The sequence below is a fragment of the Telmatherina bonti genome (genome assembly GCF_933228915.1).
Source record: "Telmatherina bonti genome assembly, chromosome: 8".
In the NCBI taxonomy this organism is placed as follows: domain Eukaryota; kingdom Metazoa; phylum Chordata; class Actinopteri; order Atheriniformes; family Telmatherinidae; genus Telmatherina; species Telmatherina bonti.
Window position 1 is genome coordinate 17,714,930 of NC_136626.1, and position 15,967 is coordinate 17,730,896.

At 37.3% G+C, this 15,967-nt stretch overlaps 1 protein-coding gene across 1 annotated transcript in view; it reads left to right on the forward strand.

The window, feature by feature from the left end:
- Window positions 1-9: 9 nt before the first annotated feature.
- LOC306759855 (adhesion G protein-coupled receptor D2) overlaps window positions 10-15,967 on the forward strand; it is a gene marked incomplete at its 3' end in the record, with an annotated part of 87,813 nt that continues 71,855 nt past the window's right edge. The window contains exons 1-18 of the mRNA XM_079245602.1: window positions 10-130; window positions 587-611; window positions 1,711-1,935; window positions 2,238-2,876; window positions 6,074-6,220; window positions 6,450-6,523; window positions 6,616-6,906; window positions 7,134-7,245; window positions 7,732-7,878; window positions 8,185-8,287; window positions 9,101-9,212; window positions 10,562-10,617; window positions 10,792-10,918; window positions 11,339-11,442; window positions 12,616-12,718; window positions 13,806-13,959; window positions 14,303-14,436; window positions 14,774-14,889. Coding sequence (XP_079101728.1) covers window positions 98-130; window positions 587-611; window positions 1,711-1,935; window positions 2,238-2,876; window positions 6,074-6,220; window positions 6,450-6,523; window positions 6,616-6,906; window positions 7,134-7,245; window positions 7,732-7,878; window positions 8,185-8,287; window positions 9,101-9,212; window positions 10,562-10,617; window positions 10,792-10,918; window positions 11,339-11,442; window positions 12,616-12,718; window positions 13,806-13,959; window positions 14,303-14,436; window positions 14,774-14,889 — 2,702 coding nt within the window. The 5' untranslated portion in view covers window positions 10-97. The remainder of the gene's footprint in view (window positions 131-586; window positions 612-1,710; window positions 1,936-2,237; window positions 2,877-6,073; window positions 6,221-6,449; window positions 6,524-6,615; window positions 6,907-7,133; window positions 7,246-7,731; window positions 7,879-8,184; window positions 8,288-9,100; window positions 9,213-10,561; window positions 10,618-10,791; window positions 10,919-11,338; window positions 11,443-12,615; window positions 12,719-13,805; window positions 13,960-14,302; window positions 14,437-14,773; window positions 14,890-15,967) is intronic.

Below are 15,967 nucleotides of genomic sequence, written 5' to 3' on the forward strand. Positions count from 1 at the left end.
ATTAAAGGGGGGGGAAAGGAGCAAATGAGCTAAATAGGTCGTTTTATTTCTTCGAGCCACCAAAGAAGAACCCTGCTGCTCAAGTTCTCTTTTCAGGATGTACTGGTTATCGTCCTCCGGTGTAGGACTTGTAAGTACTCCTCCCTATTCCTATCTCTCCTAAATTGGAATTGTGTCAGCTCTTTTTAATATAAGCAGTTTTTAACAGTTTGAACCCCCCGCTCCCCAAACACACACACATACACACACACACACACACTTCTCCCACCCTTGCATTGCATTTAACCCGAGAGCTTATAGGTTGTTATAATGTTAATAAATTGTATCCTTTTGACTTTTGCAAAATATTTTGACAGTGTCATATACCTCAGTGTTTCTTAATGTAAGTGTATATGCATGAAATGGGGGGGGGGGGGGGGGATTTGTTTCTTAAATTTATTTGTTGAATACAGAATCAACGACTTTTAATAACAGGTGTTGTTAGGTGCTCCCTGATTAGGTCACCATATTGTTTGATTAGTGAATAGATTATTCTGCAATATATCGCCATATTAACTGATGAATTATACTGATCCTTGTGTTTCAGGTTTTTCTTCAGAGCTTCATAGTAGGTAGGTACGTTGTTTTATTTATAACCAGACTGGTATGTTTAACTTCACCTAAAACTGAAAAGGGGACTTTTTTTTTTTTTTTTATTACTTTTTTTCCTACAGCCTTTTGACCTAGCAGAATTTTGTTTTTCTTTACCACTTTAGAATAGTAGACTTTCCTATCGTATATATTCATTTTGCATCCAGTCATTCATGTTTACATGAAAATGATCTCGTTTTGAATTAGTTTTCTTCTGGTCGGTTTTCATTTTATTGTTGTTTTTAATATTTTTGTTTGTTTTAACCCTTTATATATGCCTATGTATTAGAACACCTCCATTTTTGTGTCCCTTTTTTATTAAGCCTTTCTGTGTATGTAGTAAATGGGTTGTGTCTGTTTTATTTTACATTATAATGAACTCATAACTGTTTGGGCTAGAGATAAGATCTAGTTCGGTATGCTAGTGTGCTAAATATACAAAGTATCTAAAGCAATTCCAAGTAGAAAAGTATATAACTACATAGAAGAAACTGAAGATGCAATTGTGCTTTGAGCATTGATCCAAAATTGTAATGCAAGATCAGTACTTTAGCTAGCATTACCAAACACCGCTGTACTTGTGAAGGATTCCTCTTTGTGTTACAGCCACATTTTTAAGTGTTTGCGTAATCATTTGGCCTGTGGCTTGCTGTACTTAGTAAGTGTAAAATTTCCAGCCTGCCATTGCTTGTTTTCAAAATGCACAGGAAAAAAAAGTCTACTTCTGGCAGATGGCTTGACTATCAACTGGTAGGTAAAAAGAAAGGACTGGAAAATTTTCATTCACCATTTGCCATTGCATGTTTAGGTTCCTGAGTGAAAACCAGACTTCCAGTAAATGTCCGTACTATGATTAACATGGTATTATATTTTTCTGGAAATGCCAGTTCTCACTGATTTATCATCCAGATGCTGTGTAATGGCACTCAGTCCCCCTTATGATCTGAATAATATCAGAATATTCCATGTACATCGGAGTCAGACTAAGACATTCTAAAATTTGGTCCTGAATTTGATCATTTTTATTATTTTGTAAAGATTTTTCAAGTAACTTTTTTTTTTTTTTTTTTTTTTAAACAGCCGTTACACTGGAAAAAGGAATCCAGACATTCGATGAGTCTTACTATGAGTATGCACCTGATCGTTTGCAGTGGATGATCGCAAGAGAGCTGTGTCATCAGCGCTCTGGAGCCCTAGCAACCGTTTCCAACTCAGCAGAGAACCAAGAGCTTGCCAGCTTTTTAAAATCCTTGAACATATCTCAGCCTGTGTGGATTGCCAGGAAGGCCTCAACACAATTGAAAAGTAAGTTTGTTTAACCATTTGTCACAATTCATAGTTATAAATTTATATTAGCACATTTCTTTTTCACTTCTTTTTTTGTTTAGTCACAGACACATTTCTGCCTACTTACAAGAGAGTTTTGTACAAGTTGAACACTCTTGCCTTCATACATTCTTTGCCTCTGTTAATAAATGTTTCTCAGCTATTTAAAGGTTTAATAGGACTGCAAAAACATTTTATGATTAGCTCTCATTTTTTTCCTGAATTTTCGCCAAACTTTTCTCTCCTTGTTTCTTTCTTCTCTGTGTGTGGTGAAACTAAAGATTCCTCATCAACCCTGATTCTGGACTTCTCTGGGCGCTCTAACAGGAAGCATGCTCGTCTCCTACACAAATTCCCCTCCATGGGTTCAGTGACTGTTTGCACCCAGCTTCGCTTCGATCCAAATGTCTTTGGAATTTCCACAGTCTTCTCTTATTCCAACCAGTCCTACATTAATGAGTTCCAGCTCCAAGCAAAAGTGATCCAGGGCAAGTTTGTGCAGTTGGCTCTGAAGGTCCATGGTGTTCAAGGGCCTTATGAAGATGCCTTCGAACATGATGACTCCTGGCACTCTGTGTGTGTTTCTTGGAGCCACATTGGTGGATGCTGGGCACTATATACTGAGGGTCTTATGATCTCAAGGGGTGAAGGTCTAAACAGTACTGACAGCATTAGGCCTGATGGCCTTTTCATTATCGGCCAGGCACAGGACACATTTGGCTCCTTCAAGTCTGATGAGTCATTCTCAGGGAGCATCACAGAGCTGCACATTTGGGATAGAGTACTAAACAACAGCCAAATATTCACCATGGAAAAAGAGTGTTCACCCATCTCTACTGGGCTGGAGTTCAAATGGAGTGGAGCCGCCATGGAAATGGAGTCCTCCCTCAAAAAGCTGTGGAGAGACAGCCCATGTCAAGGTATATTAGTTACAATTTAAGATGGGGATAAAGGAAGTTGCTGAAGAGTTTCTAAAAAATGTTATGAAAGTATTTTTAATTGTCAAGGACAAGAAAGTGCAAGGATTTATTTCCATATTAAGATGAAAAAGAGGTTTAAATTATTCCACATGGTCCAGTGGTATAGTCATACTTGACATTTGCTAGATGTTAACAGCTTGCTAGTTTGATTAAAAGAGGTAGAAAGGTGGATATGCAGAGAAGCAATCTAATGCAGACTATTTTACACATTTTTGTCCACATGTTTAATAATATGCCAAGATCTGAAATGGCCCTGTGTTATAAAAAGAGACTGCTAGACACTTTTAAAATGCAAAGTTTTGACTGCTACTGCTTAAACTGCTTTTAGCTAATGGCGATGTGATGGGGAGGGTGGTCGAGATTATCCATGATGGCAACCAGTTTGTTCAGAAAAATCATCTCTACCCCAGTTTCAGAATTGTCAAGCTTCCAGCCAATGACAAAGTCAGCTTTCTCTATAAGTTTGTGTAGCCTCTTGGTGCTGGTGCCTCCAATTTCGCCATCTCCAGCACACAGCATCAAAGGAAACATGCTGGAGATGGCAGACTGAAAAAAGATCTCCATCTTGCTGCAGATATTGAAGGTATCTGAGCCGTCTCAAGAAGCAGAGCCTGCTCATCCCCTTCTTGTACGCAGCATCTGTGTTGGATTTCCTGTACAGTCCGTTGTCAGTGATCACTCCCAGATAGTTATATTTCTCAACAATCACTACCTCCTGCCCCATGATCTTCAGTAAAGGTAGATGAGTCCTCTTTTTATTCAAGTCTATCATCATCTCCCAGGTCTTGGTTACATTTAGGGCTCATTCACACCAGCCTTTTTGATTTGAATCCTAGTCTGTTAACTTGGAGAGACTCTTTGTTTGGGGTCTTATGAATCTGGAAGTGGGTTACAAAACCAAAATGTTTTAAGGATTCAGTGCATGGCACCACAGGTAAACACAGCCAAAACATAGGTGCATGTGGAATAATAGAACAGGAGAAATGGAAGTGGAAAAAATTGATAAAAGGTCAGATAGAAATCTGATCAACTCAAACCACTAGAATCTGATGTAGCTCTATATTATTTTTGGTGGATAGTGAAACACAATTTTTTTTTTTTTTTTTTTTTTAAAAAGTTTGATTCTTTACACTGGTGTTTCTTACAGCAGTTGAGTCGGCAGAAAAACTTCTGAAGTTTGTAGAACACTGTGTTGTACTGAAAGCCAGTGCTGTAGAAGGTGAAAAGGAAAGGAGACATCACAGTCCCCTACAGAGAAGCTCTCCACTGACCGGCACTTCAGACAGGACACTGGTCAGACAGCTAAACTGTGGCCTGCCTGTCTGATAGTCAGTAATCCAGGAAAGCATGGAGCTATTGACACCCATCCCCCCGAGCTTCTGAACCAGCAGCAATGAGTGGGCTGAGCTGATCAGGAAAAAGCTTAATTAGGTTATCATTCTGGATACATTCTGAAAGTCTGGCTTGTTTTGGCAAAATTGATCTAAACCTTCTCCCAAACTCCTTTCCTTTCTTGCTTTTTCCATCCGATGAATGTAGAGGGTAAATAGTAAGGCTTCTAATGGTTCCTGTAAATGTTTTGGGACTCACGTCACTCTGAATCCCACCCTTCAAAACAGGCCTCTCCCACTCTGACATCATTGTCCCCAGTGAGCAATGAATCCAAAAGCCTCACCCCCTCTGCTAATACTAAACATGCAGAATGAACTCTTTTCCTTTAGTGAGTTTGGCTCAAAGTTGGATATGTATGATGTTAAACTTTTGTTATGGAGGGTAACTGACAGACAAGAGCTGGGGAATGGCATGTATCTGCTGAACTCCCAGCTGCAACTTTGAGTTTTTGGATTACAGAACTTTGTCTTACAGCAAATATTGCATGAGTTACTTTCCTTCTGTCAAAAAGTAGCATTAATATCCATATCATTAGACAATTTATTTATTTTTATTGATAACATCTTTTTATTTCTTCATTTACTTATATAGAGCTATTTTACTGGCTTTTAAGTAGCATGATACGTTTATTATTTTATTTATTACCTGTAATTTCTTTATTTCAGACCCAGAAGGATCCATATCCACATGAGATACTTCTCTCATATAAACAAAATGCATCATTACTATTTTGTCAGCATCTTCTTCAACAGGACCATTTATTTTTCAATCAAAAATTAAAACATGGACTAATGGTCTTTGACTTAATAGTCATGGCACTGATTTTAATGATTATGGTTTTATTGGCTAAAAGACACATGATGTAGATGATGTAGTGATGTTGCCTTATCTTTAGTGTATATTGCACAACATTACTGCAACTAATTTTTAACCCGACTTCAGTAGACCAAATAAACCAGGATAGCAGATTGGAAAACATTTGAGTATTTTTTTTTAGATATACTGACAGCTCACTATAATGTTCAAGGCTCACATATAAATGGTTCTTGTTTCTTTTACTCTGAAAAGTTACGTGGGTTTGAGATAAACTGATGTCCATAAGGCCAAATTGATTAATTTTCAACATCAGTTAGAGTTCAAATGAGCTCTTTAGGACATTGGACTATTCACTTTTATTGTTAAGAGAGGCTAAATTATGAAAAGTTAAAGTGTTTTTTTTTTTTTTTAATTTTTAAAAAAAATCTTTGAATCATCAAACCTTGACCCAGTAATCTTGAGCCATAGGCTTCTCTGACTTGCTGCTTTGCTTTCTGAAAAGTAATTTGTGTTAGGCCATAGAAAGATGGAAAAATCTGTTTAGACATGTTAGAGGAGCAGGACATTCAAATGAGTTCAATAACCTAACATCTAACAAAATAGTTCTCTTACTACATGGAGGATTGGCAAAAAGTGTAAGATGTTTTACTGGTTACAAAACCGCCTAAAGTATGTCATACTTTATCTCAACTGGGATATAATTCTTAGAAACAAATTATGGAATCTATTTACTACATTGAAGCAAGCAATTTGTAGTGACACAAGTTTAAGGTTATAGAAACCTTGCCTTTACTTGTGTAGATTGTGAATAGTGGTGCTGTATGTTCTGTAACTGAACGTGCATTCGGTTGCTCTTTATCATTTTAACATATGAACATAAAGATAATCTCCACTTCTTTCTGTACTTGAAAACTTCACTGTGTTTGCAGATTTGGTGTTGGAATCCCTGTTGGATGGAAGTTCTTTGCAGAATTTAACAATTTCACTTGAGTTCTTTCGGGACACTTTGTCAAATGAAGATTGTGGGATCTTCGACCCTGTCAGGGAGAGCCCTGGACTAGAAAAGTGCAACTCAAGTAGAGGAGCTGTCTGTCAGTTTAAGAAGGGTAATTTCATCTTGGACTTATTTATATGTTGATGTAACTTGATTTGTTACTCTAAAAAGTACAGTAGTACCTGAATATATATTTATTTAATCCAGTGAAGTTGGCCTGAAATAAATACTATCTTTCTGCTACGCTTACAACATGCGGTCTTACTTTGATAGACTACCTGATATTGTGATAAACTTGTCTGTGTATGCAGGAGGTTTGGATGATTTCAGTTTGCCAAAGTCACCATTCTTCAATATACTGAACAATGATCCTATGACAAAACTGGTGAGTCAAACAAATTTGTTATCTGTAATACTGGACAATTGTATTCCCACAGGAAAATAACTGCCAACTTCTTTATTTGTGGGTTTCCTCAGGTGATAGAAGCACTAAGTGTCAACGCCTCCTGGAACAGATACTTGCCCTTGTTGCAGCAGCTTATTGAGGCTGTCCTGCATACAGTGGAGGGTAGTGGGTCTCCCCCCCTGACCCCCAGCGATGTTCTCTCTCTCTCCCAGATGATTGAAATGATTGCAGCTAGTACTTACAATGCAGGAACTAATGCAGCAGGGGTCCTGGAGTCCATTGCCACCAGCTATGTAAATGTTGCAAGTGTGATGCTGGAGCCAGACATGGCTACACTGTGGATGGGTCAGACTGAGGATGGGGTGAGGGAATGCATTTGACCTGTTCTTTTATAGTGTTACATGTGAAATAATGAGTAAAAACAAACATGCCTCTGAGCAACTTATAAGTTAAAAGCCTTTAAGTTTCAGTACGCCACAGTTTTAAGTTCTCAGATTAAAGTGATTCCTTAAATCTTTCATCACTTTCATATGACAAACATGGCAATAATCGCTTTTACTTTAATACCATTGCCCTATTTCTTTTTCAGGTAGACATTGGACCATTTACTGTAGTAAAGAGCATTGACATTATCACTGAAGCTCTGGCAGACATGCTGTTTCCACGACAAAGAGGCTTCACTCTTTCTACTAAGAACATAGGTAATATTACATTCAAAAGAGAGAGATAAAGAGAAAAAGAAAGAAGCTCAGTGTATCAGGAAATGTCCCTCAGCAGTCTAAACCTATAGCAGCATAATTAAGGGATGCTAACCATCCCTAGCTATAGGACTTATCAAAAAGATAAGTCTTCAGCCTAGTCTTAAAGGTGGGGAGGGTGTCTGCTTCCCTAACACTAACTGGGAGCTTATTCCATAAGAGAGGGGCCTGATAACCAAAGGCTCTGCCTCCTGCTTGGCTCTTTGAGACTCTAGGAACCACAAGTAAGCCTGCAGTCTGCGAACGAAGTACTCTGCTTGGTATATAAGGAACTATGAGGTCTTTGATATATAGTGGTGCCTGGCTGTGGAGGGCTTTATATGTAAGGAGAAGGATTTTAAATTCTAGTATAAGTGGCACTGCCAATTCTATGAAAAAAATAATGGTTGTTCTTATTGAACGCATTGATTTTTCTCTGTGTGCCATCAGATGTTTACATGAAGTGGCAAAAACTTTCACGAGAGAGCCAGAATGAAGTTTTCAAGCCATCTGCTGTTGGCTCTCACAAGCCTAGCAGCAGGGGTCATGATGAGTTGCTTATCCCAGGCACTGAACTCCAGAGGATACACACACTAGGTAGGAAGCACAAACACACATCTACACCTGATGTTAACCTGCTGTAAAAATCAGTCTTTGAAACTCAAATATGATGATGGAACAGCTGTTCTGCACATATATAACAGGAGTTCTACATGATTAAAAAATGAAGACCATATACATCTATGTATACTAGCTTTTTTCTGTTCCTATTGCAAGCTGCATCAAACTGCCAGATGTAATGTTTAATTCTTACTGTCCATAGTAGAGTTGCCATGTGCAGGTGTGATAAAACAAAAACATATTGAGATTAAACTGATCTGTTTAAATCCTCCCCCACATTAGGATGTGAGGAAGTGATGTTTATTCATACCCACTACAGCCATCTCAGTGAGATTCTGACAAAAGCAGAGGAGCCTGCACAGAGTCACCAAGAGAAAGAAAACAGGTTGGTTTGTTGTTACATCATATGCTATTCAGACACGGAATTCAAGGAAAGAAATAGAAACCTTTTTTATTGGGTCGATTGATTCTTCTAAATCAGGGATGTCCAAAGTCAGTACTCGAGGACCACTATCTTGCAGGTTGTGAATATTTCTTGCAATCTGGTTAAATAGGTTAACATGCTCAGACAGAACTTGACAATAAGCTGTTGAGGAGAGACATTTCATTTGAATCAGGTGTGTTGGATGAGGAAAACATAAAAAACCTGCAGGAACTGGACATCCTGCTCTAAATCTGCCCTTGGAGTGAGAGTGAGCCGGAGTGGTTGTCTCTCTGTGTTGGCCCTGCTATAGACTGGAAACATGTCCAGGGTATATACTGTAACTCTCCTATCTCACATGCTGAAATAGGTTTCTCCCCTGTGACCCCAAATTGGAATAAGTGGCACAGAAAGTTGATAGGTAATTATATGTTTTAATCGGAAAATGATTTGTTACAAGCACCTTTTCATAAGAAACCAGTATTTCCCACAAAGACATTCTGTAAAAGAAAATGGAGAGGGAAATCTGTAAATTGCTTTTAATTTTCTGTACACCATTTCCTAGTTATTATAAATAATAACTAAGTAATTATCGTTAAAACTGTAAAGAAAAACATATTTATTCAAAAGTGAACATGTGTGTTCTCTTTACCTAATTATACTGTGCTACATTGTATATAATGATCATTCATAATAGTGGATACCAGTTTGCTAGATTGAAGTTTTTATCATTTGTGTTGGACAATTCTAACCAATAAGTGCCTTCTCTCTTTCCAGATTTCTCCCTGGTCTCCTAACCTCTGCTGTCATATCAGCCACTGTACGTGATGCCTTAAAGGCCGAAACCATCCCTGTGGCCGTCCAGTACACCCTTTCTTCCTCTCATGTGGTATGTTCCATCGTTTAGAGTGATGTCACACAGTAATGGTTATTAAGTTATCAGTTTGGAATGTCCTCAATATGTTCAGTTGTTTTTAGTATAGACATTTCTTCACTTCAGATAATATCTTAAAAAGTAGCAAATGTTCTTAGGATTTAGATGCTATGAAAACAGAAAAATACCTCAAAACAAAAAATGGTTTCCTTTTCATAAACATAAATGTAGCTCATCATTAGAAAGGAATTTTCATCTTGGTTCTTTCATCCCGGCAATATTCCAAAGTGTGAAAGTTCCTCTCTTGCACCAACGAAAAGATACTGATATATGCTTTAATCACCTGTAGAATAGATTACTGTAATGCTCTTCTTTCCAGTTTTACTGAAAAGACTTCAAATCCATGAAAGCTTTTACAAAACTTAGTTGCTCTTCTACTGGTGGAGACCAGAAGGAGAGGTCATATTACACTAGTTTTAAAATCTCTGAAATGGCTCACTGTGTGCTTTTGAATCGATTTAAAAAAAAAAAAAAAAAAAAGCTTTTTAAAACTTTTCACAGGTTTTATCAGACTTTCTTGTATGGTAGTTTAGGAATCACCCAGGGCTCTCAGGCTCTGTTGTTTATCCTAAGACACATGGAGAAGTTTATTTTAGAGTTATGGTGCTCTGAGGACATGAGGACAGCTGGGAGTGTTGATATTAAATAAGCAGGTTTTATTAATTCCTATTTTACCTTAATATATTTTATTTTTCCACTGTTGTAGCTTCCCGATGTGAATAGTGAGGGTTGGGACGGTGCTTCTACTGACATAATTCAATTTACGTGTGTTGGTGTGTGATCATGTGTAGCTATGTGTGTGTTTTATATATGTGGGATATATGGATTTGCGATCTGAGAAATTTCATGAGTGAAAATGTTTCTTGTCTTTTTTTTCTAATTTTGTTTTTTCAGCAAAGCACTGTGCATTAATTTTTTTGTATGAAAAGTGCTTCATGAATAAAAAAAATATTGACAAATTCTTCAACACAGTGTACATCATGGTTAGGATATTAGGTGATTTAAAAAATGGTGGATTTAATAGTCATTTAATGAAATGCAGCAGAAATCAATGTGTGAAAAGAGCACTGCTACTGTGATCAGTGCCAAATTTTAAGGCAGTTTCTGGCCCTGTTAGCATTGCATCTCATAGTGGTTGATATGAAAAAGTCCTGATAATACCAGACAGTATGGTGATCAGCAGGTGCTGATTTGGCGGCATGTGAAGGACCTTCTATGTATTTGTCTAGAAATGGTCGTCATATTTTATGTCTTTATTGAGAAAGAACAGAAAAATCACAGCAGAACTGTGTTTCTGTTTCCAGGTGGAGTATTCACAGAGAGTTACTCCTGTTTGTGCTTTTTGGAATTTCAGCCTAATGTAAGTTTAATTAATAATACATACATGGTAAATGATAAAGAAATTTCTTGTCTGTACAGTTTATTGTGATCGTATGAATGTATGTCAGCGATATTAGTTACATACATTGCTCCAAATGAAGTCAAATTGATTCAGTAAGTGTTTGTATCTATGCTTTTGGATTTTGCTCTGCAGGCATGTCCATACAAGAAGCTGGTCCAGTGACGGCTGCTCTGTGACCTTTGTCAGCTCAAGTGTCACTTCATGTCATTGTAACCACACCACCAACTTTGCAGTGCTGATGAATTATTTGCCGTCTCAGGTAACTCAAGATGTGTATCAGTAAAATCTATCCAAAATAAAAAATGCAATTCAATGCATTTTTAAAAACAATAACAGAGCTTGAGTTGACAGCATTAATTTCTATTTGTATTATTTGATTCAGTCATCTACTAAAGCAAATAATGAACACAGAAATTAAATGCAATTAATTGCATTTTTACAGAACTTGATATAGCTCGAGTTTATAGTGTTCATTTCTCTGTCTATTATGTGATTTATTCATCCACTAAGATACATTTAAGTGAAGAAAAATGTTGCTTTTTTTGGACAATTATTATTATGGAAATAAAATTAATCAAGATTATGAATTACTATATATAATATAATGTAATTGTATCTTTATTTATGTATACCTAATAACAAAACTAGATAACGTGTTTTTCCTCATTTTCTGTTCCAGTGGAGTACAGAAGAAGAGCTCATTTTGACTAAGCTTACATTCATCGGTTCGGGTGCTTCGCTGTGCGCACTGGTGGTGACATTGATGCTCTTCACGGTTTTGGAGTAAGTTGCTGATTTTCTTGTCCAATTTACCTGTGATACAAAATGAGTTGCCTATGTGCTGTCCATGAAAACAAACCCCACCATACTGACTTTTTACTATTTCTGTTGACTATGTCAGTTAATAAGTAAAACAGCAATTAGACACACTGGGATAACTGGCAGTGTAGTTAATCTCTGCTGTCCCTTCTATCCACTTCTATCATTATTGACGCGCTAATCCAGTAATTACTGTTGTCTACTTGTGAGTTCACTTTAAGGTTTATGGCAAAATACTGCAGCACTTAATTAACATTATGGTCACTGAGGGATCTCACTCAGCATGAGAGGATCTACCCTGAAAATTTATGACTGTCTTAAAAACACTGTGCAGCCATGCATTTTGCAAATACTGGGATATAGTGCACATTTCAATTTGGCCATCCATTCGGAAGTACACAAAGCCAAAGACTTTCTTTTATACTGGGTAATTATGCTACGTCGCAAGCAGTGATTTTGATGTGTTAAGCTTAGGTGGCTGAAATCAATGAGAGACAATGATTGCCTTTTGAGATGAGTTTTCTTTCAGTCTGCTTCTTAGCTTCACATGTCAGTGTGACTTTCAGTTGATATCCCTGACTAACGCAAGAAGGGAGCTGCAAAGGAGTTGTGGGGCATTCTTAGAAACTGTACTGAATAAATGTTTCAGAATCATCTGTGGGTCACAAAATATAACTTTGCTACTGTCTGAAAGGTAAAACAAAAAAAATATATATTTTTTTTTCTTAAGCACTGGCACCAGTATCTAATGTGGTCAAAGCCGACATGCTGGAAAGCTCTTGTTTCTTTAAAGTAGTAAAGATAATTCTGAGTTTTTGTGAGGAACATTGCCTCTTGCGGTTCTGACCTGTGCTATATACCATCAAAACTAATGCTAAAACATAAGCACCGCTTTTAGGTCTGTCATAGCAAGTTTGCCATTGGAGAATGTTGGAGAAGAGCGACCATGCTGAAGCAGATGTGATGCTGATCGGGTTTAGTTACTTTTAGATTAATGTAAATAGGATGGTTTCAGGGAATTAAACATGTTCCAGAGGAATGAATTTCTTGAGATTCTCAATTTATTCTACCTTTCTGTTATCACTATTTTGCAATAAGGCAACACAAAACATAACCCATTTGTATTGCTCTCCCCAGTATTCCCAAATCAGACAGGACATCCATCCATAAGAACCTGTTCATTGCTCTGATTTGCGCTCAGGTGATTCTGCTCTGCAGCGGGACAGCTATTCACAACAAGGTACTAATCATGCAGACAGTTAAAATATCTGCCTTTCATTTCCAGTGTATATGATCTGAGAAACAGTGGTGAAAAGTAAATAGTGAATAATTAGTGAAGGACTTTGGTGACCATTGATGGATAAAGTGTTTTAAGGTTTTATTCAACTAAAAGATGCACTACAGAACTTTTGCTGATTTTCTCAATGACACACCCACTATCTATGACCAATCCAGCATCCATCTTACATTGTACCTGTGAGCCGAGCTGTAAGCTGTAAGAACTGTGAACACTCCTCCTGCCAGTAAGGAGAAACATCTTGTCTCTTGCTCTGTCCCTTTCCCTTTCTTTCTCTCTTCCTCCAATCGTGTAATCTTGCATTTCTTTGCTGAGTTAGTCACAGTGGGCATTCAGAGCAGCTGATGTCTTGATATCTGCTTGTTATCATGTCATGAGGTGCATAAAGCAAAACTCAGCTTGAATGTCACATGGCATTTTGAAAGCAAAAGTTGTGACCAGCAGCATTGCTACCACACATAATAAAAGTCACAGCACCATCAATTTAGTCAGGAATGCAGCTTTTCAGGGTTGGAATGTAATGTAGTGCGTCTTTAAGAAAGATAATCATTTTGAAGTGGCAGACTGTTTGGTATTTCTAAAGTACTTTGAGTGATAATATGGATTACACATGGCATGTATAAGCTCAAATTTAAAAGGTTAAAATGAAAAACATGCTTTTAAAAGCTTCTTTGAGATAAACAAAGTTTTAAATGCAGTTGGCTATTAAATGGCTTTTTGGAAAGTCTCCATGATATACATTTTCCAACATAATCTTTAGTTTATACACACTTTTAAAAACGAACTATTTCAGTAATGCAAAGGGAACAATTTAACATAAACTTAGCCTACCTAAAATGTCTGATTATTTTATTGTGAAATGAGCATTTTACAAATTGTTATCAGTGATTCAATACATCTGTATCCTATTTCCAAACTGTTGGTGTGTGGCTTATTCTGTTCATTACTACATGATATGGGAAAGTCTAACTTTTGAAATGTATAATTGAAACCTGGTATTTGTCTCCATGGTTGTGTTGGTGTTGTAAAGGTGGCATGTACACTTGTAGCAGCGCTGCTCCATCTCTTCTTCATGGCGGCTTTTAGCTGGATGCTGGTGGAGGGTCTGCTGCTCTGGAGCAAGGTGGTTGCTGTCAACCTCAGCGAGGATCGTCATATGAAGTATTACTATCTCATCGGCTGGGGTATAATTTGCTTTATTAAGACAAGTTAATCTTTACATAGTGGAAAAGTAGCCATGCATGATTTTGTTGTGGTTCATATTTATGTATCATTTTTAAGACCTTGTTATAATAGTTTCAAAAGCCTGATTTAAGTTTTTTTTTTTTTTTACATGTATATGATGTAATACTTTTTTTAAAAAGACATTTGATTTTTGCTCATGCTAGCATTATGATTGCAATATTTAACCTTCTTCTCAAATCTTTTCTCTACCATTGTGATCAGCTTTGTTTGTGCTTCTTTTGCTCCTTCCCTTCACTCTATTCTGCCCATTTTATTTATTTTTTTCTGTGTCTTTCCCACCAGGACTGCCAATACTGATAGTCACCATCACGCTAGCATCAGCCTCAGGCAAATACTCAGCTGATGGCTATTGCTGGCTCAGTGTCCAGAATGGCATAATCTGGGGTTTTGCTGGACCTGTCATCTTCATAATTATGGTCAGAATATCAAATTATTGTTTATATTTTACTCTTTTCTGTCAGATTTATTTTTAAGATATGAAAACAATGGCCATAGTGAACCAGTGTATTTACTGATCAGAACTGTAATTACTCAAAGTAAAATTGATTCATAGTTAATTATGATAAAACTATGGGATTGATGCAAAGCAGTTGTTTTCTTCACCATTGACTGATCCCCGACTAATCAGCCTGCCTTTGTTTTTCCCCTTCTATTTCCAATTGAGGTTTCAAGTGTATTTTTTCCCTGCACTTTTTCTATGTTGATCTCCTGCAGCCTTTTGTCCTACCCATGCCCTGTTTTTTTTATTTTCAGGTTAATATCTTGGTACTGACCAGGGTGGTCATCATCACCATTTCCACAGCAAAAAGAAGGTCCATCATGTTGGCCGCTGGCACCAGTCCTGTGGAGCAAGCCTATGAGCAAATCAGGTAGCAGCCACTAGGAGGCACCATTTATCCTCTTTAAAAATTTATTTTCAACGAGGCCACTGACCTTATCACAGGCATGCTCTGGTCATGGCGTGATCATATATAATTTGTTGCTTTTTGAAAAAGATGAGGATGTGTTTTGATTAGATTGCATTGGAAACAAATACATTTGAAATAGTTTTAAACTTCAGTAGCATGCAGTGTTTTGATCTGAACTTGATGACTCTCTTTAGTGATTTTACTATGTATCATAGGATCAAGGTCTGCAACAGTTTTTGTTCTTCTTTTACATTTGGTCAATGTAACCTAAATAAACAAAAAAGAACTAATCTAACCCCTCAATTATCTCTGCGGTCTAAGGTGAAACATAATTTCTTGCAATGGTGCAATTACATAAATACTGTAATCATCTTTGTAATGTATGCACTTTTGTCTCTTATTGATCTCCTGTAACATTGATTCAATGCTGTGTTTCTTACTGTTTTATTGTGATGTCTATGTAGAAATAGCATATTGAGCCAGTACCCACCCCTCAAACACACTCACACATACCTACACAACTGTACATGTTTCACTTTTTGAGCCCACAGCAGCACAGTAAATGTTCTATGAAAGGTTTCAAAGCAGGCCTTGAACCATTCAGTGCCCCTGGGTGGCAGCCGTTTAGCGCACTCAAACACATTCCTCCGCTGAATAAACTAGGGCTCATTGCACACATGCTGACAACTGTTGTCACCTGAGTGAGAATCTAATTCCACTCTAAACAGAATTAAATTAGATTGAAGGTGGGAAGTCGTCACCGTATGAGCCTTCCTGCTGACATATATTTGTACACGGAACTATGAGCCTGCCAGAGCTTCTCATCGAGCACTGAAAAATCTAAAAAGTCCTAAATTTGGTTAAAGTAATCTGAGGGAAAGTAAAACTTGTTGACAATACTCAAATTAAGTTTTCTTTTGTTGGGCTGGATCTAAAAAAAAAAAAAAAAGACAAGAAAAATCTAATCCAGAGCCGTCTTAATTTGAGTGTTCTTACATCAATTTAAACAGCCCAAAGGCAGATCTTATAATGCATGCCT